This window comes from Mastigoproctus giganteus, chromosome 9 (assembly GCF_048544385.1).
Source record: "Mastigoproctus giganteus isolate SK-2022 chromosome 9, ASM4854438v1, whole genome shotgun sequence".
Taxonomy (NCBI): Eukaryota; Metazoa; Arthropoda; class Arachnida; order Uropygi; family Thelyphonidae; genus Mastigoproctus; species Mastigoproctus giganteus.
Window position 1 is genome coordinate 201,874,040 of NC_143583.1, and position 21,635 is coordinate 201,895,674.

At 37.8% G+C, this 21,635-nt stretch overlaps 1 protein-coding gene across 1 annotated transcript in view; it reads left to right on the forward strand.

Moving 5' to 3' along the window:
• Nucleotides 1–21,635, forward strand: part of LOC150081033 (uncharacterized) — a 278,288-nt gene that overhangs the window by 42,291 nt on the left and 214,362 nt on the right. Inside the window, exon 4 of the mRNA XM_090380894.1 lies at nt 18,716–18,844. Within this exon, the coding sequence (XP_090237020.1) occupies nt 18,716–18,844 (129 nt within the window). The remainder of the gene's footprint in view (nt 1–18,715; nt 18,845–21,635) is intronic.

Here is a 21,635-nt window from a genome sequence, read left to right on the forward strand (position 1 = left end):
TCGACATTAAGCCTGATATACCTTCATCAATATCATTGATAAATATACAAAACAACAGTGGACCTAACACCAAACCCTGCGGGACACCACTAATAACATTAGTCCAAGAAGAGCAGCACCCATTGATTACCATCCTCTGTCTTCTCCCACTTAACCATCCTTTTATCCATTGTAGCAACTTACCCTTAATACCATTCTGCTCCAATTTATACAATAGTCTTCCATGCGCAACAGTGTCAAAAGCTTTCCTGAAATCCAAATATATGATATCAAAATTATTTTTTGCATCCAGTTCCTTTGTAACCACATCATAATATCCTATCAAATTTGCCAGACAAGACTTTCCCTTAACAAACCCATGCTGTGTCTGAATTATTGCTGCAGTCTTGTCTAGATGATCCTGCAATGCATCTTTAACCAGCGACTCCATTATTTTAACCAGAACAGAAGTTAAACTAACTGGTCTGTAATTACTCGTGTCACGCTTCGATCCCCCTTTGTGAATTGGGGATACATTTGCACATCTCCAGTCTGTGGGAACCTCCCCTGAGTCTAAGGATGCTCTCATAATTATGGCTAAGGTTTGCTTAGTTGCTTTGCTGCCTCCGCAACATCATCAACCTTTGCCCCTGGCAGACATACCCTGGTCCTGTTCCACCTATCTTTTTACAAAGCATGTTCTCCGTTTCCCTGACAATATGGTCACCAACAACTACTAGTTCCTCTGGGACCAGCTCATTCTGCCTTGCGGGCTGCCTCTGTGTTGCAAGATGACCACGTGCAAGCTCTGGCATTGATGTGGGCAGCTGAGAGCTTGATGGGCCTCTCAATTTATTTCCTTCGAGGGCATCCACCCTGTCCTTCAAGCTCTCATATAGGCCCATAACAACGCTGAGTTGTCGCCTAATTTCCTTGCACTCCTTGCATCGTGCACACACAAAGACGTCCCCCATGGCAGTATCATGTCCCGTACCCGATTGCTCTGCAAACATCAAGCAAACAGTGCATCTTAAAAGGCTGTGATTCAGAGGGCAGCTGCCCCCGTCAGTTCTCCCCTGAGCCACAGCACTCCCATTAGCTTGAGCCTTTTGCTTTGCTGCTCTGGTCTGAATCATGATTTCGATTTAATGTCAATAAAATTAGAATTTCAGAACAAAATTAAAACCTTAAACTTGTATCCTAACACAGTTATAATGCCATATTTATTTTTCGGTATCGAGTGTTATCTACGAGTTCCCTTTATATAACTTCCGTATCAAGTTATGTATTAATTATTTGTTACATTTGTACTCTAAGTCGTTATAAATATATATAGTTAAAAGTACAATTTAATTGACAGTATTATATTATGCACTATACTATACAAAGCTAATGCTATCGAATTCCGGATATGCTGTATCGTGTTACAATGGCGGTAATTACGAACGGTACTTCTACGGACTCTTAAGTATTGATTAACTTCCAAATTTCGCTGTCTTAATTTAGAATAAACTAAGGATCCTGACTAGGTCTATAGCTACTTATAGATAATAATTTGATATAACAATTGGTTAAAAACCTCTCGTTCAACGGAGCTGCAATTTGTAACATGTGGATTTGATACCATTACCGATACTAAGTTATACCCACAAAATCTCTATCAAGTTAAACTTTAAACTAAGTATCGTAACTAGGAATATAAAACTACTCTAGAAAATAAGTAAATATGCCAATTTAAGCTAATAAAACAGAAAATAAATCCGAAAACACTTCTCTTCTCCAGGAGCTGCAAAATAGCTGCGGCCGCACAGGCTACTCTCGAACCAAACCCTCTAACCCAGAATACTCATTTAGTTTATCAGCTATCTGAGCACGATCATCAATATTCAACCTGTCTATGTTAAATTGTCCAATCTGATTCATCCTTTTCCTTCTAGAGTTTGTATAAGTAAAGAACCCTTTGCTGTTTGAGGAGTTTGATAAAGTTCTGGCACTCCTCTCATTGAATAACTCCTCATGTGTGAATGAAGATGCAGAATACTCATTTAATTTATCAGCTACCTGAGCACGATCATCAATAGTCAACCTGTCTATGTTAAGTTGTCCAATCTGATTCATCCCTTTCCTTCTAGAGTTTACATAAGTAACGAACCCTTTGCTGTTTTTCTTTGCATCCTTTGCCAAGGATTTCTCGTAATCTGCCTTCACCTGCCTAACCTCCTTTGTAACTTGATTACAGACTAGTTTATATCTGCCACAGGCTTCTGTTTCACCTGATATTTTATAAGCATCCCATGCATTTTTCTTCTGTGCCGCGAGCCTCATTAGTTCATCTGACATCCATTTAGGCCTAAACCTTGAAAAATGTTTCTTAGTTGGAATGAAAAGCCTAGTAGCCTCTAAAATTAAGTCCCTGAAGGCTTCCCATTTAGAATTCAACGTTGATAACATCATCAGTTGATCCCACTGTACAGAATTTAAAAACTTTCTGAGACCCATGTAGTCACCTTTACGAAACAATAACCTTTCCCTTTACCTTTGATGGTAGTTACATCTCTAAGTAATTCCCACATCAGTACATTGTGATCACTGTCACCCAGTGGTTCCTTTCTCTGCAAGTTCTTAATGCATGAATAATCACTGCTGATAATCAGATCAAGAGTATTACGAACATGTTGCTGTAGAAAACAGCCATGCAATAAATCCACAAAAGCCTTGCTAGTGTGTGAGTGACCAACCCACAAATTCCAGTCAATCTCTGGGAAATTAAAATCCCCCATTATAAGGTATTCTGATTTACTGGCTCACTCTATTTCTCTGCACAATTGCTCATTATACTCATCAGATTCATTAGGCCTATAACAGACACCTCCTCTCATTTTTCCTTTCCCAATGCTTATGTCACACCAAAGAGACTCAACATTGCATTGTCCACCAACATCAATTGGATGCACTTCCTTTTTATGTGTTTCTTAACTAACAGCCTAACCCCTCCTCCCTTCCTGTATTGTCTATCCTTTCTGTACACATTGTACAAAGGGTACTAGGAAAGTTTTGCAATACAGCTTTGTTTATTTAATTTTTTCAAAGTAATTTCCTCTACATTCAATACACCTCTCCATCCTCCGAAACCAATCTTTAAACCAGTTCTGCCAAGTTTCACTAGGGAGTAAAGCACACTTGTTGTCCCAAGCCCGTAGAAGGTCCTCATCACTGGAAAACCGCGTCCCTTTTATCTTCATTTTCACATGCGGGAACAGTGCAAAGTCGCAGGGAGCAAGGTCTGGACTGTAGGGAGGGTGCTCGAGAAGTTTCAGTCCTGTCGTGGTCAAATATTCGGTGCAGGCTTTGGCGCGGTGAGCTGTAGGATTATCGTGATGGAGGTACCAGGTGTCCATTCTTGACTTTGGCCGCAGGTTCTTCATATATCCAATGACTTTAGGCAGGCATTGTTCAGTATACCACTTAGCTGTGACTGTCTTCTGCGTGTCCAAAACGACACGTTCCACAATTCCGCTCGATTTGAAAAATACAGCTATCATTTTCTTCTTTACAGATCGGGATTTTCTGACAATTACGGGTGTGTCGTCATCATCAAAGACCCAAACTTTGTTTTGAGCCTTGGTCGGCAGATCATAATAGTACAGCCAAGTCTCGTCACCTGTCACGATGTTGTTCACATACCGAGATTATCCCTTATCAAACTTTTTTTAACATCTCCCGGCACCAAGTCACACGTCGTGTCATCTGCTCTTCAGTCAGTTGATGCGGCACCCAGAGAGAACAAAGTTTCTTCACGTGCAAATGATCTTGCAGAATCGAACGAATTGCTGGTGCATTTAGGCCCAAAGTATCCTCTATCTGTTGGTAGGTCACTCGCCTGTTTTCGTAAAGCATTTTCCTCACAGCAGTAACGTTTTCCTCCGTAACTGACGTTCGTAGCCTTCCCGGCCTCTCAGAATCCTCCAGAGTGAAATTTCCCCTTTGGAATTCTCTATACCACCTGAATATCGTTGTACGATGTGGACAATCATCATCTAGTGCAAGAGTCATTTCTTCTAAGCACTGGTCTATGGTTAAACCACGCACGAAATTATACTGCAAAACTGTCCTTATCTCATTTCGTGACCACGATGCCATTGCAAGCACTTTACACTCTCACTACTAATGAATAACTGAGCCATCGACTTGGCGCAGCGGTTACTATGCACGTATGAACATGTCTCAACATGCAGCAACAAGCAGCTTCCTGTGATTCATTGCGTCATATTGCAAAACTTTCCTAGTACCCTTTGTACGTCCCAAATTCCAATTCTGCACTGCTTATGTCTGTGTGACACCCCATGTCTGATATCCCAACAATATCTGCCTTTGATGTCCTGACTAGCACTTAAAGCTCATCAAATGTATTAACTACACTCCTAGCATTGGTGTACATGCAAGTATACATGCACCTGTTTCTACTCTTAGTTATCCTAACACAGCTCATGTATTTATTTTTTTCCAATATGACTCCCAGCAGTCCTGGAAATCCCGATTGCCTTGCTTTCCAGGCTGCTACTCAATTGCATTTCAAGAGAAGTAGTGCAAGAATCACTTTTACCTCTGCCAGCGGCTACTGTTAATCTATTAGTCTGTTTATCTCCCCAAGCTAGCAGTTTTCCGAATTACCTAACTCTGTCTCGATAGCATCAACAAATATTCTTGCACCCTTTCTATTTAAGTGTGTCCCATCCCTGTCGAAGAATTCTCTCCTATTAACAAGCACAGACCAGGCTGAGAAAAAATTCTACCCCTATCAACTAGATCAACCTTTTAATATGTTGCACAGATTATGTAAGAAGTGAACTTGTGACTTGTGCAGGAATTGCCCATTTCCACTTTAGTTTTGATATTTTTGGACAAATATTCTATGTGAATCTTGTCACACCTATTGTGAAGGTAAAAATTAAACTAGAAAATGTTAAAGTGTTACAGTAATTAAGCAGATACTAAAAGTCTATTTACTGTAAACTTAAGATGTATTGAAGTGGAATTAGTTTTTGAAAGATGAGAATTAAATTTACAACATATTTTTCAAGATGTAAAAACTACTGAAGTTAAATTTATAAAATTACAGAAAGGAAAGATAATTACAAGATATTTAAATAAACAAATTAAGGAAAAATGAAAAATGTCAATTGACTAATCTCCTGATCCCACCAGCAATATCTTGAATTCACATTTGGTCTCCCCGACTGCCTACTCTTGATTAATAATTTAGTATTGGAACTAAAAGTTGAAATTAAAAGAATAAAAATGCTGTACAAATGAAATTTTTCTTTTGATTTGTCATACTTGTTATGCTCCATATCCTTATTTACTTTTATATTGAGAAATTTCTATGCAAATACTGCTTGTGGTTAAGCATTACTCTGTATGTTTGCTGATTATGTATTAATAACAAATGTAGTTTTTTTATTTATATAAAATAAAGTCATAGAGAAAAGATTCAGTATTAGAAAAACAAGTCAATTTCAGTTAGAATGCTTGACGGTCATTCTGTATAAATTACAAATGGTAGAGAAGGTAGGCATTTCAATTATGTTTATTTTTTATTTATTTTTTGTAATACAGTAGACTTTCGATTTTCTGGGATAGATGGTAAAAAAAAATCCCGGATTTCCTGGTTAATCCAAAAATATTGAAAAATGTTCATCAACCTACATAAAAAATATGGCAATAGATAAAAAACGAAAAAATTTACCATGCATTACTCGCTTGTCCAGTACGATGTTGCCTTTTATTTTTTATGATGTTGATTTTAAATGTTTGTTTGTTTGCTATTTGGTTTTTAGGAGCATTAGCAACTAAGGTCATATTGCTCCAGGGATATGCGGTGGTCATTCCCTGACCTTTCCGCAGATTCCGTATTTGGTGGTCACAGGCTCGATTTTAAATATAATAGCTTCCCTTTATTTTTTGCAACGTCACGTATGGTTTGGCCACCAAAATTATATATTCATTAAAGATTTAACAGATGCACTGTTTTCAAACTTTTGAATAATTTCAAGTTTTTGTTCAATGGAAAGCACAAATCTTTTGCATTTGCCCATCATTTTGTGATTTCTAAACAAAAAAAAAATATATTTTTACTATAAGAAAATTTTGACATCCCTGACATAAATAATAAAACAAAATTTGTCTTTTTATAGTGTGACAGAACACAACAATCCATGAGATGCACTAAAACAAACTAAACATTTGTTCTCTCTCTCTCTCTTTTTTTTTTTTTTTTTAGCAGCAGGGGTTATGTGATAATAGGTACATTAATTTCCCAATCATGACATATAAAGCCATTTCTTGTCACTTATTTATGACTTGCAAAACATTTGTTTATACTATTCTATTTATTATTTGAATTTTGTGATTTCCAGTTGGGTTTTTTTTTTTTTTTTTTTAATGTGGAGTCTTGAAGCGCCCCAGTTAATCCGATCCTGGTAAATAGAGAGTCTGCTGTATATGGTTTTTGTTAATTACTTTTATTTTTTTAGGTATCTGGCATCAGGATGCACTTTCACTTTACTTTCTTTTTATTTTGTTTGAGGATAAACATGGATACTTTTCTATTCTTTCTGCTGATTTAATGTTAACAGTAGAATCTTTCATTTTCTCCCTCATAATTATATTTCACTTAGGAACTGAATGTCATGCCGACTGATAAGATAAATGAGTAATTGATTTCCTTCAGATAGCATTGTGAGAACCTTGAGATTGTACTAGTGGGAGGAATTCCATAATAAATGATGTAACTGAATAATCTGGTAATTCTCAAATGAAATTTCATTGCTGTGGTAGACAATCTACCTTAGAATTAAAATGAAGTGCTGCATATACATGCCATATATATCTGCCAATTTTGTTAGTAATCTCAGAAGATAATTTCTAGAAATCGTCTTTTTTTTTTTATATGAAGTTATTTTATATATTTTCTCAAGTTTACTTCCCAAAATTTATTGATGTGCGTTTCAGAGCTGCAATTAGGTGTCTTTGTTCATTTTTGGAGCAGAGTATAATCATATGTCAAACAAATTTATTTTATTTATTTATTTTTTACTTTGTATTAAACACTAATATTATCTCTGACTTTTTTCACAATTTATTCTGGTTTTCCAAAATTTTGCATTGATTGTGGTTCCAAATAATCAAGCTTGAATTTTTGCTGAACTGAATATATGGTTTCAGACTGTCTGGGGATGGGCATATTGAAGTCAACATTAGGAAAAATTGTTATATTGGATCATGAACAGGGCTGGGAATTTTTGCAAAGAGAAAAGAAAAATTTTGCAAGAATTATATACAGCAGAATTTTTCCATAATTTCCCAAATGAAAAAAATTCTCATATATATTATGCTAATATCAACAAATCTGTGCAACTGACTCAGAAGAAGAAGGTGGTGGGGGGGACATGCAGTTTAATTTGCTTTACAAGTATTTAGGTTAAATTTATATCTTTTTTATTAAATAGCAAAAGACGAATTTTGACACAGTTTACATATAAATTATCCTCTTTTTTACTTTGCCCATCATCTTGTTGAAAGTCTATTTTGAAAAATTCACTCCATGTACAAAGGTTGTCAGGATTGTTAATGACAGTATGCTACTGAAAGAGGATCTAGAAGAGTTGGGCAGATTGTGACAGAAGCTTATGGTGGATATAAGCTAGTTTGTAATAACAAAGGATGTTAGGCAAGCAGAAGCAGACTACTCAAAATATTTGGCATACGATGCAAAGAAAAACAGTAAAGATTTCTTTACTTATGTAAACTCTAGAAGGAAGGGGATGAATATGATTGGTCCATTGATATCCATGGTTCGACTGTTGATGATCCTATATTTACTTATATTCACATGAGGAGTTATTTAGGGAAGGGAATGCCAAAGGTTTATCAAACTCTAACAAGGAGCCAAAGGATTTTGTAATAATTGAGAGCAAAGTGGAGGAGAAATTGTTGTTGAAGTTAAACATAAGAAAGGCACCTGGGGTGGATGGGATCTATCCAATTATATTAAAGAAGGCAGCAAACCCTTAGCCATAATTATGAGAGCATCCTTGGGTTCAGGGGAGGTCCCCATGGACTGAAGATGTGCAAATGTATCCCTTTATTCACCAAGGGGGTTCAAAGGGTGACACGAGTAATTACAGACCAGTTAGTTTAACTTCTGTTCCAGGGAAGATTCTGGAGTCACTGGTTAAAGAAGCATTGCAGGTTCATCTAGAGAAGACAGCAGTTATAGTTCAAACACATTATGGGTTTGTTAAGGGGAAGTCTTGTCTGACCTGTTTGATTGGATACTACAATGTGGTCACAAAGGACTTGGATGCAAAAAATAATTTTGATATCACATAAAAAGATTTCAGGAAAGCTTTTGATACTGTTGCACATGGAAGACTACTGTACAAATTGGAGCTGTATGGCATTAAGGACAAGTTGCTAGAATGGATAAAGGGATGGTTGAGTGGGAGAAGGCAGAGAGTGGTAATCAATGGGCACTGCTCTTCATGGCCTGATGTTATTAGTGAAGTCTCAAGGGTTTAGTGTTGGGCCCACTGTTGTTTTGTATATTTATCAATGATATTGATGATATATATCAGGCTTAATGTTGAAGTTTGCAGATGATACAAAAGATCGCAATGTTGTTAATGACAGTATGCTACTGAAACAGGATGTAGAAAAGTTGGGGAGATGTGCTGAGAGGTGACAACTAAAGTTGAACATTGACAAATAAAAGTACGGCATATAGGAAGCATAATCCTAGATTAACCTACCAACTGTGTGGTTACCACACTCAGGGTTTTGGAGTAATAGTACTTATTTTTTGCATAAAGTTCATATTCTCCACTATACTTAGGGTAGTGGAGAATGAAAAAGTCCTGAGGGTAATTGTGCAGTCAGATATGAAGTTTTCTGAGTTGTGGAGACAGGCTATCAGAGCAGCACATGGTGTCTTGTCAATAATATACAGGGATTTTACTAGCAGGAATAAGGAGGTGATTATTCCCTTGTATAAGGCAATGGTCATTTCACAGTTTGAGTACTGCATACAGATCTGGAGGCCTAATTTTAGGAAGGATGTAGAGCTACTGGAAAGAGTACAGAGAAGGGCAACAAGATTGGTGAGGGGAATGAAGGGTTTCTCTTACCAAGAACGACTTAAGTTCGGCAAATTTCAGCGCAAGAGCATAAGCCTTAGGCTTCTTTGCACTATATGGCTATTAATAATAATAATAATAATAAAAGAGTAGACACCTGCAAGGTGATCTGATTGTGGTGTATAAGGCCTTGAATGGTGTGAGCAAGCTCAATGCTGATGGGATTCTTTCTCTTTTTCGGATTGCTCACTTGAGGAGGCATAAATTCAAGTTGATGAAAGTCAGTTATAGAATATATGTGCGGAAATTTGCCTTTAGCCAGTGGGCGATTGATTGCTGGAACAAACTTCCATCGGTCGTCATTGTGGAAGTTGATAGCTTAAATAAATTCAAGGAAGAATTGAACAAACTTTTGCAGTGAATGGATGGGTGCAATGGGAAAGGGTGTTTTTTTTTTTTTTTTTTTTTTTGGCTGATGCTGTATAAATTTGGTTTCTTGCATCACATGCCTCTACTAATTTATTGTTGAACCACTGCCATTCTGGACAAAACTGAAATAAATAGATGGATCAAGTATCTTCATTCCAGAAATGAGTAGTGAAGCTGTTGCTTCGGTTTTGGGGGGTGACACTGTTGAATAGCATTACTGAAAATGAGAAATACTAGATGTATCTTGGATTATTTTCCTCCTTTCTATATGTTTTCTGTTATACCTGCTCCCCCCACCCCAAATGTCGAGTAGGTTCGCTTGAAAACAGTAGTGAAGTTAGTAGTAGTACTTATTTTGTGCACAAAGTTCATATTCTTCTAAAGTAAGATGCTAATGAATTGATGCATAACCTTCTTGACTTCGATTGTTTTATTGTTACCATTTTGTTATCTGTAATTAAAGTGGTGATACTCGCCAAGTTGCATTAGCATTAGCAAAAGCACATGATGCAAGAAAGCAAGCTTATATAGCATCAGCCAATACTCGCCAAGTTGCATTAACATTAGCAAAAGCACATGATGCAAGAAAGCAAGCTTATATAGCATCAGCCAAAACACACACACACACACACACACACACCCTTCTCATTTCACCCATCCACTCGCTCAAAATGTTTAGTTATGCTTTGAATCTCTTTAAGTTATCAACTTCTACAATGACAGATGGTAGTTTGTTCCAGTATTCAACAACCCGCTGGCTAAAGGCAAACTACTGCACATCTATCCTACTTGTTCCTCGATTTGAATTTATGCCATATGAGGTGATTATTCTGATCAAGAGGAAGAATTCCATCAGCATTGAGCATGCTCAAACCATTCAAGGCTTTATACACCTCATTCAGATCACCTCGCAGGTGCCTAGTCTCCAGACACTGCAATTTGCAAAATTTAAGCCTTTCTTTGTAAGAGCAACTCTTTGTTCCGTTCACTAATCTTGTTGCCCTTCTCTGTACTTGTTCCAACAGCACTAGATCCTTATTAAAATGAGGCCTCCAGACCTGTATACAGTAGTCAAGGTGTGGCCTGACCATTGCCTTATACAAAGGGATAATCACCTCCTTGTCTATGCTAGCAAAATTCCTAAATATCATTGACAAAACTCCATGACCTGCTCTGGCTGCCTGTCTGCACTGCTCAGAGAACTTCATGTCTGCCTGAACAATTACCCCAGGTCCTTTTCACTCTCTACAACTGCCAGTGTAGTACCACACAGTTGATACATTACTCTGAGATTACTGCTTCCCATATGCAGTCCTTTACATTTGTCAATGTAAAACTTCAGTTGCCACCTCTCAGCCCATCTGGTCAACTTTTCTAGATCTTTTTGCAGCAGCATACAGTCATTAGTGTCATTAACAGTCCTGCCGACCTTCATATCGTCTGCAAACTTGGACATTAAGCCTGATATACCATCATCAATATCATTAATGAATACAGAAAACAACAATGGACCCAACACTGAACCCTAAGAGACTCCACTAATAACATTAGTCCACGATGACCAGTGTCCATTGATTACCATTCTCTGTCTTCTCCCACTCAACCATCCCTTTATCCCTAGCAGCAATTTTTTTCCAATGCCACACTACTCCAATTTGTCAGCAGTCTTCCGTGTGTAACAGTATCAGAAGCCTATCTAAGATCCAAATATATGATATCAAAGTTATTCCCTGCATCCAGTTCCTTTGTGACCACATCATAGTATCCAATCAAATTGTTCAGGTAAGACTTTCCCTTAATAAAACCATGCTATGTCCGAGCTATAAATGAAATCTTGTCTAGATGATCCTGCAATTCTTCTTTAACCAGTGCATCTATTAATTTCCCTGGAACAGAAGTTAAAATAACAGGTCTGCAATTGGGATCACATCTGCACATCTCATCCATGAGTACCTCACCTGTGTCCAAGGAAGCTCTCAAATTATGGCTAAGGGTTTTCTTACTTCCCTTGCTGCCTCCTTTAATATAACTGGATAGATTCCTTCCACCCCAGGTGACTTTCTTATGCTTATATTCAACAATTTCTCTTCTACATTACTCTCAGTTATTACATGATTATCTAGCTTACTACCAGAGTTTAATACACCTCCTGCATTCCCCTCCCTAAATAACTCCTCATGTGTGAATGTAGATGCAAAACATTCATTTTGTTTGTTAACTACCTGAGCAGGATCATCAACAGTTGAACCATCAATATCAAGTGGACGAATCTGATTCACCCCTTCCTTCTAGAGTTTGCACAGATTGTTCATTTACCTACAAGAATGCCAGTTAGGATTATCTGGCATTCTTGTAGGTAAATAATCCTAACCATACGGCCAACATGCTTGATCTTGTTCTCACAAACAACCCTTCTAAGTACACAGTCGAAGTGAGTGATACTTTAGGCACCTCATATCACAACTTATCCAATGGAGCCTTTATCTCATGGCTATTCTGTACCTTGTATTGTTTGGCATTACAAGAATACAAAATGGGATGACCTGCGAGATTTCTTTTCTTCTTTTCATTGGTCGGATTACTGTTTCAAAACTTATGATGTCAGCGTTTGGTCAGATCGTATCAGTGAAATTATTCTTGTAGGAATGGAATCCTTTATTCCACACTCCACTTTAAAATTTCATTCTTTATCTAAACTTTGGTTTTCCAATAAATGTGCTAAGGTTGTTCAAGAGAAGAACGTTGTATATCGTAATTGGCTTTTTTTACAATTCTTCAGTTTCATTTTCTTCCTACACCAAATCTCGCAATAATCATAAAGCAGTTATTAATTAGTCCAGACTATATTTTGAACAGGCTAAGAGTAGAAAACTTGCTTCTTGCCCTAATGGTAGCTGAGCATTCTGTTCGCTTTTCAAAGCTATTGCCTGCAACTTTTGCCCATCTCTGCTCCCACCTCTGTCAAAACCAGATGGCTCTGTTGTCACTTCAGCCGAGGATAAAGCTAACCTGATAGCATCCCTTTTTTCTTCCAACTCATGTATTAATGATCTTGGTAAAACCCCTCCCACCATTCCCAACATGCTCCATTCAGTGCCTCCTGTAGTCTTCCGTCAAAAGAATGTCAGAAGGATTTTGACGAATCTTGATTGTAAGAAAGCTCCAGGTCCTGATGGTATTTCTCCATTTCTCAAAACCTGTGTTCCTGAACTTACTCCTGTTCTTTGCCACCTTTTCACTTTCTTATTCCAAAGGTGTTTTTCCTTCTGCTTGGAAATTTGCTCATATCCAGCCATTTCCTAAAAAGGGTGACAAATCCCTCCCATCCAATTATCGTCCCATTGAAATTACTTCTACTCTTTCTAAAGTAATGGAGAAATCAATTAACCGCTAACTCTCAAACTACCTAGAAACCTTCTGTCTGATCAATAATTGCCATATGGATTCCATCAGTTACGATCCACTGGTGATACTTATGTTACCCATTTATGGAAAAATTCAGTGGAATAGTTTGATGAAATACAAGCAGTTTCTCAACATCTCAAACGTTCGATTATGTTTTGGCATAAAGGTTTTTTTAAACACGCTTCCATCTTATGGTTCGCCAAGTGTTTTTTTGTAATTGGTTATCCAGTTTTCTCTCTGATCGTTCACTGAGGACAATGGTAGATGGCTCTCTGTCTTCTAACTTCTCCACTAATGCTGGTGTCCCCAAAGGTTCGGTTCTCTCCTCCACCTTTTGCTCTTATATATTAATGACTCTTCCATTGACTGGAAATCCTATCCATAGTTTTGCTGATGATAGAACATTGCATTCCACTTTCCATTTTGAGAAAACTTGCCCTCCTCAATCAGCTTCGACTTTTTGAATATCTGCTACCAATTCCTTAAATGCCTTCTAAAACTCAGTCCTATCTAATATCTTGCAAAAGGATTCTTCTTCTTCTCCTATGCTTATCTTTGGTGACATTCCGATTTCTAGGCAAAATGATATATCTCTTTTGGGGATTACTATGTCTTCTAATCTCTCTCTCTCTCTCTCTCTCTCTCTCTTGGCACAAGCACATTACAAATGTTGCTTCCTCTGCATCCAAAAAACTTGGTTTTCTCTTTCGTTCTCTGCATTACTTTTCTTCCAAACAGCTGTTAACTCTGTACAAAGTTAACAGCTGTAAAAAAAAAAAAAAAAAAAACCACCCTTATTTGATCCATCCACTCGCTCCAAATATTTTTCAATTTCTGCCTTGAATCTATTTAAGTTATCAACTTCTACAGTGACAGATGGAAGTTTCTTCAACCAGTCAACCACCCGCTGGCTAAAGGCAAACTTCCGCACATATATCCTACAACCGTCTTTCCTCTATTTGAATTTATGCCCCCTCAGGTGATTATTCTGAGCAATAGGAAGAATCCCATCAGCATGGAGCATGCTTAAACCATCAAGGCTTTATACACCTCAAACAGATCACCTCGTAGGTGCCTAGTCTCCAGACACTGTAATTTGCAAATCTTAAGCCTTTCTTCGTAAGAGCAAACCTTTGTTCTGTTCACTAATCTTGTTGCCCTTCTCTGTACTCGTTCCAACAGCTCTATATCCCTCTTAAAATGAGGCTTCCAGACCTGTATATAGCAGTGTTTCTCAAAGGGTGTGCCGCGAAATCTTAAAAAAAAACTAGCGTCGTTTTTATTTTAACATCACTGTCCGAATATTTTATTTTGGTTGTAAGAATTGTTTGCATAACACAAATATAATAAAAGTATAAATAAAAAAATTGTTAATATTATTTTTTGTTCTATTTATTTAATTTAGAAATTTCTTTTTCTATGACTATGTAGGTGTGCCGCGAAATTTTTCTTCTTTGGAAAATGTGCCACGAGAGTAAAAAGATTGAGAAACACTGGTATACAGTACGCAAGGTGTGGCCTGACCATTGCCTTATACAAGAGGATAATCACCTCCTTATCCCTGCTAGAAAAATTCCTGTATATTATTCACAACACACCATGAGCTACCCTTGTAGACCATCTGCACTGCAAAACTTCATATTTCCCTGCACAATTACCCCCAGGTCCTTTTCATTCTCTACCACTTTCATTGAGCTACCACAGAGTTTATATGTTACTCTGAGATTACTGCTTCCAATATGTAGTACTTTACATTTGTCAATGTTAAACTTCGTTTGCCACCTCTCAGCCCATCTGCTCAACTTTTCTAGATCCTGTTGCTGCAGTGTACTGTCATTAGTGTCAGTATCAACCCTGCCAACCTTCGTATCGTCTACAAACTTGGACATTAAGTCTAATATACCATCATCAATATCATTTATAAATACAGACAACAACAATGGACCCAACACTGAACCCTGTGTGACTCCACTAATAACATTAGTCTGTGAAGAGCAGTGTCCATTGATTACCACTCTCTATCTTCTCACACTCGACCATCCCTTTATCCATAGCAGCAATTTGCCTCCAATGCAACACTGCTCCAATTTGTGCAGCAGTCTTCCATGTGCAACAGTATCAAAGGCCTTTCTAAGATTCAAATATATGATATCTAATTTATTCTTTGCATCCAGTTCCTTTGTGACTATATCATAGTATCCAGTCAAATTAGTCAGACAAGACTTCCCCTTAACAAACCCATGCTGTGTCCGAGCTATAACTGAAGTCTTGTCTAGATGATCCTGAAATGGTTCTTTCACCAGTGCCTCCATTAATTTCCCTGGAACAGAAGTTAAACTAGCATGTCTGTAATTACCTGTGTCTCCCTTTGATCATCCTTTGTTACATTCGCACATCTCCAGTCCATGGGTACCTCCCTTGAGTCCAGGGAAGCTCTCATAATTATGGCTAATGGTTTGCTTACTTCCTTTGTGCCTCCTTTAATATAACTAAATAGATTCCATCCATCCCAGGTGTCTTTCTTATGTTTATCTTCAACAATTTCTCCTCTACTTTACTCTCAGTTATTACAAGATTATCTAGCTTACTGTCAGAGTTGAATCCACCTGTGGCATTCCCCTCCCTGAATAACTCCTCATGTGTGAATGTCGATGCAAAATATTCATTTAGTTTGTTAGCTACCTGAGCAGGAATCATCAGCAGTTGAACCATTGATATCAAGTGGACCAACCTGATTCATCTCCTTCCTTCTAGACTTTACATAAGTAAAGAACTCTTTGCTGTTTTTCTTTGCATCCTTTGCCAAAGATTTCTTGTAATCTGCGTTCACCTGCCTAACCTTCTTTGTAACTTGGTTACAGACCAGCTTATATCTATCATAGGCTTCTGTGTCACATGTTAATTTATATGTATCCCATGCATTTTTCTTCTTTGTCACATGTCTAATTAGTTCATCTGACATCCATTTAAGCCTAAATCCTGAACAATATGATGGTTCAGGATTTAGGCTTAAATGGATGGGTATGAAAAGTCAGGATTGGTATGAAAAGCCTAATAGCTTCCAAGATTAATTCTTTGAATGCTTCCTATTTTGAATTTGATGTTGGTAACATCACTTGGTCCCACCGTATAGAATTTAAATACCGTCTCAGACCACTGTAGTCACCTTTATGAAAGCAAAACCCTTCCCTTTACCCTTGATGGTAGTTACCTCTTTGCGTAAACCCCACTTCAGCACACTATGATCACTGCCACCTAATGGTTCCTTTATCTGCATTTTCTTGATGCATGAAGAATCACTACTGATAATCAGATCAAGAGTATTACTCCCTCTAATTGCCTCCCGAACATGTTGCTGTAGAAAACAGTCATCCAATAAATCCACAAAAGCCTTGCTAGTGTGTGAGTGACCAACTCACAAATTCTAGTCAATCTCTGGGAAATTAAAATCCCCCGTTATAAGACACTCTGATTTACTGGGCCATTCTGTTTCTCTGCACAATTGCTCATTATACTCATCAAATTCATTTGGCCTATAACACACACCTGCTCTCATTTTTCCTTTCCCAGTGCTTATGTCACACCAAATAGACTCAACATTGCATTGTCCATCAAGATCAATTGGATGCACTTCCTTTTCATGTGTTTCTTAACTAACAGCCTAACCCCTCCTCCCTTTTTGTCCTGTCTATCCTTTCTGTACACATTGTACTCCCCAACTTCCAGTTCTGCACTGCTTATGTATGTGTGGCACCATGTCTCCGAATCCCAACAACATCTGCCTTTGATGTCTTGACTAGCACTTGAAGCTCATCGAATTTATTAACTGTACTCTTACCCTAACACAGCCCATGTATTTACCTGGTCCACTACGACTCCCAGCAGTCCTTGAAATCCCCTTGGCCTTGCTTTCCAGACTGCCGCTCAATTCCATTTCAATAAAAGTAGTGCAAGAATCACTTTTACCTCTGCCAGTGGCTACTGTTAATCTATTAGCCCATGTATCCCCCCAAGCTAGCAGTTTTCCAACCCATCTAACTCTGCCTCGATAGCATCATCAAATATTCTTGCACCATTTCTATTTAAGTGTATCCCATCCCTGTAGAAGCAGTCTTTCCTGCTTCTACAGGGATGGGATAACAAGCACAGACCAGGCTGAGAAAAATTCTACCTCTTGAGCCCTTGCACAATCTGTCCATGGCCGAATTGATCGACAAGGCTCTCATCATATATTCCCTCCTATTGTGTCTGGAATTGCAGACACTTTCAAATTCAATCCTAACTCACGCCTTTTTTTTCAGCATTGACTTGTACTTGTTAAGTAATTCCACTGGTCTCCTACTCTTAATATTATTAGTGCCAACGTGCACAACAATATCCACCTTTGTGCCCTTAAAAGATGATATCTGCTCTACAAGTCAACTGTTGCCCCTGGTGGACATACCCTGGTTCTGTTCCAATTATTCTTTTTTCACAATATGTTCCCCATTTCTCTGACAATAGAGTCACCTACAACAACTAGTTCCTTTGGGACCAGCACATTCTACCTTGGGGTTTGCCGCTGCATTGCTTGATGTTCAAGTTCAAGCTCTGGCATTGATGTGGGCAGCTGAGAGCTTGATGAGCCTCTCATATAAACCCGTAACAGTGCTGAGTTGGTGCCTGATTTTCTCGCACTCCTTACCTTGTGCACACACAAAGACATTCCCTTTGGCGATATCATGCCTCGTTCCTGATTGCTCCACAAACAATTTAAGTCATATCTCATATTTAAGTTATAACAATTTAAGTTATATCTCTTATTGTGAATACCTTCACAACGAGTTGCCATGTTATTGCGCTACTTTGAATAAGTAATACTTTACCAAAGGAGAAGTCTATTGTTACTTCTTCTCAGAAGATACCACCACCACCCAGATAGCATGATTTCAGTGCTATTTTGTATTTGTTTGATAATAACTCGACTATCCAGTTCTCCCTATTAGACTTAGAAAAGCAAAAAGGTAGAGGGGAAAGTAATAGTAGGAGTGGAAGAGGAAAAGAAACGGTGTAGAAGAATGAAATGGACAGTAACTCCTTCAACTCACACCACTCAAAAACTCAAACTCCTTGATTAGGCAACCTTCCCCAGCGGAGAAGGCTGTTGTTACCTATTCTTGGAAACTCTGGACATCATCAGACTCCCCCTGGTGCCGTTTCAGGGCTATTTGGCCCTTCTTCGGTGGGTGGGTGGGTGGGTGGGTAGGTACCTGTCGGTGGATAGGTACCCTAATGATGTAATGATGGAAAAACAGGTATGAAGTATAACTCCACAATATGAGAGATGCCTGATGGTGTATAAGATGAATTAAGACTAAGATGCATTAAGGGCTTTGCCTCAGACTGCAAGAGAATTAGACTACATGCAAGTTAGTGCAAATGTATCGTATTAGTACACAGCTAAACTCTAAATTGATATTGCACTACTTCAATCACTACTACAACTAAAACTAATTCAATTTATGAATTAAAACTAATTCATAAATTGAATTAGTTTCTATATAATCTATTTTATTTGTGAAATCATAAATACTCAAATAATTGTGGTAGATACTTATACACGGTCTTTTTTTTTTTTTCTTCTTCTTCTTCTACTTTTTGAATTAAACTGCTAGCTGCCAATACCAATTTCAAAATATTATAGATATATAGTTATTAGTTAGTACTAGAATTTTGGTTTTATTATTTTTCACTTGTATTCATATTAAGAAATATAAATTCAATTTTAGGTCAGAGTACAAAAGACAGCAATAGAAATTTAACTATAGAAGAAAGGTTGCAGCCAGAGGAATTTACAAAAGACACCAATAAAAATTTCATTACAGAAGGAAGATTGCAGCCAAAGGATTTTGCAGAAAGTCAGTATTTTTTTAAGTTTTCAGTTAGTTTTATAAATTAATGATGTTGTACGAGGAATTTTTTTTTATTATTCCATATAATGTGCACTTTATTATACAGGTTTTGGTCCTGGTACTCTTTACCAATTTTGAGAATTGGCAAGGGGGGGAGGGGCAAATTCTAAAGCGATACTTAATATTTTCTGATATAAGGATAGCTTCTACTAAAACATTAGAAACTACAGTAGAATAAATATTTTCTCTTAATATTATCTTACTGCTATTTCTACTATTATATTAAGTGATTTTACTAGTTGAGTTAGCTATTCCCCATAGGGAGGACTACTCAGGCACCAGCCCATATTTAGTGAATGGTGACAACTTGTGAAGTCTATCTTTTCTGCTCCCATGCTTCACTGATTTCAACAAATCACCTTGGCAGCAGTTAGCACAGTTGTACAAAAATAGTTTGTCAGTAATCCTGAACCCTATTTACTGGATATTTGATTTCTCCCCATTGGAAATATAATAGTAATAAGATTCTTTATTAACATAAATCATATACACTCTTGATTCCTTACACAGAAAGCTAGAGGAATCTTGCAATACATTGTCAATACAAGTGAACAAACACAGAGCTACAAAGTTAAGGTACATTGAGAAGTTGCATAAAAAAAAGAGTAATAGTAATTAAAAGGAAAAAGGACTAGAAGTTGAGCAGAACATAAAATTACATTGGCTAACTAGGATCAGCACCTACACAACTGTCCTTTACAAGCAGAAAGATAGGCCAAGATGTCATCACAATATGCCTTGTCAGTAGACTGTAGGTCGATGCCAATGTTGAGCGAGTTGAGCATGTCCAGAGTCACATTTGGGAAATGTCTCTTGAAATTCTGTAACCTCTGGAGTTTTGAGCACAAGTACTGTTGAGATTTCTTCCTGGCAAACACCAACCAACCATGTTCCAGACGTTGATGTGATCATGCTTAGATGAGCACAGATGAAGAAATGTAGCTAATGAGCTCTGTGGACTGTGGGCGAGTATTGCAGGTTGGAGCAGAGTGCAGATTTAGATGTCATGTAGATCTGATGAGACCACAAGTTGGCCCACTTCAGCACCCAGAATTCAAGGCCCCCATAGGTTCCTGAGGCTTGTGGGAGATGAGGTAGACCAGACTTCCATGGCATAGGAAAGCACATTACTGAAGTAAGTTGCAAGATATTTCCTGATTATTTGTTTATTGTGAGTTTTGTGCAGATCTATTTTCATTCAAGGCTCTCAAGGCTTTGGAATACTGAGCTTGGATTTGTTGTTTATAGGTGAAGTTCGCATCAATGATTTCTCTTAGGAATTTGACACTGTTTGTGGGAGTCAGAACATTTCCTGCCAATTTCGGAAGTAAAGAAGATGCAGTATAAGCAGAAGCCGACATGGAGTAAAGAAGGGATAACTTGACTTCTCTGGATTAACTGGCAGTCCAAAAAATTTGGAATATTTACAGAATGTATTTAGGTAGCTGTTTACAGTTTCAGAGGAGGTTTGTCATGCTTGTGAATAACCAACATGCCATTTGGATGGCAAGTAGCATTCAATATACAAGGAATCCATTTTGTAGAGACAGTATACATTTAAACAAAGGTGGTGTAAGAGTTTTGCCAGTATTATTGAGGATACTTTAAAAGTTAAGGGGAACTGCTAGTTTGGGGAGTGGGGGAACAAGGGTAATATAGATACGCATTTATCTGATAATATTGGTCAAAGTAATGCTTGCACATTCCTCGAGAGTTCTTGTTTATTACCACAACAGAACATATTAGCAAGGTGTTCTGAGGGCAGAAGTGTTTCAAATGAGCGGGTAGCTAATGCCGGGTAAATGAGCTTAAATAAATTTAAGGGGTGTGTCAGGGTAGTTAACTATACAAGAACATTAAGTCTTAATTGTTTGTACAGTAATGTCAGAAGTGTTGTCAATAAAATGAGTGAATTCGAACTGCTGGTTAGGACAAATAATGCTGACATAATAGGGCTTATGGAAACGTGGCACCACCTGGAGATAGGGGATGATGATGAGTATGTATAGTGTATTTAGGAAGGATAGGGAAGACAGAAAGGGTGGTGGGGTTATGCTTCTTATCAAAAGCAGCCTGAGCGCTATGAAAGCTTTCTGGGATTCAGATGTTTTGCGTGTTAGTATAGAATCTGTATGGTGTGAGATAGTTGGAAGCAAAGGTATAATGAGAGTGGAACTAATCTACAGGCCAGGTGATTGTGAAGATTATGATGAGAGCCTCTACATGCAAATGGAACAGGTAATTAAGCATGAATGTCTTATTATGGGTGATTTTACTTTGCCTCTAATTGATTAGAGCAAATGGGAAGGAAACTCAACATGGGGGACAAAATTTTTAAATCAGCTAGACGATTGTTATTTGTATCAACATGTAAGGGGAAGTGCTAGGGAAAAGAATACTCTAGACCTCATCATCTCCCATGAACCAGATGACATAATAAGGTTGACAGTACAGGAACCAGTAGCAGGAAGTGATCAAAGAGTTCTATGGTGGACAATGAAGAAGAGGTAGCAGTAGTTAAAGGCAAAGGAATGGGTTATAATTTCAGGAAAGGAAATTGCGATGCCTTAAGGTGCTACCTGGCCTCTATTAACTGGTTAGATATTCCACAGAGAGCGAATACAATTGAATTATGGTATACCTTTAAAACATTAATAATAGAAGCCTTGAATGCTTATATACTATTAAAAAATATCCCACAAGGAAGATGCCAAGTTGAATGAAAAATGAAGTTGCC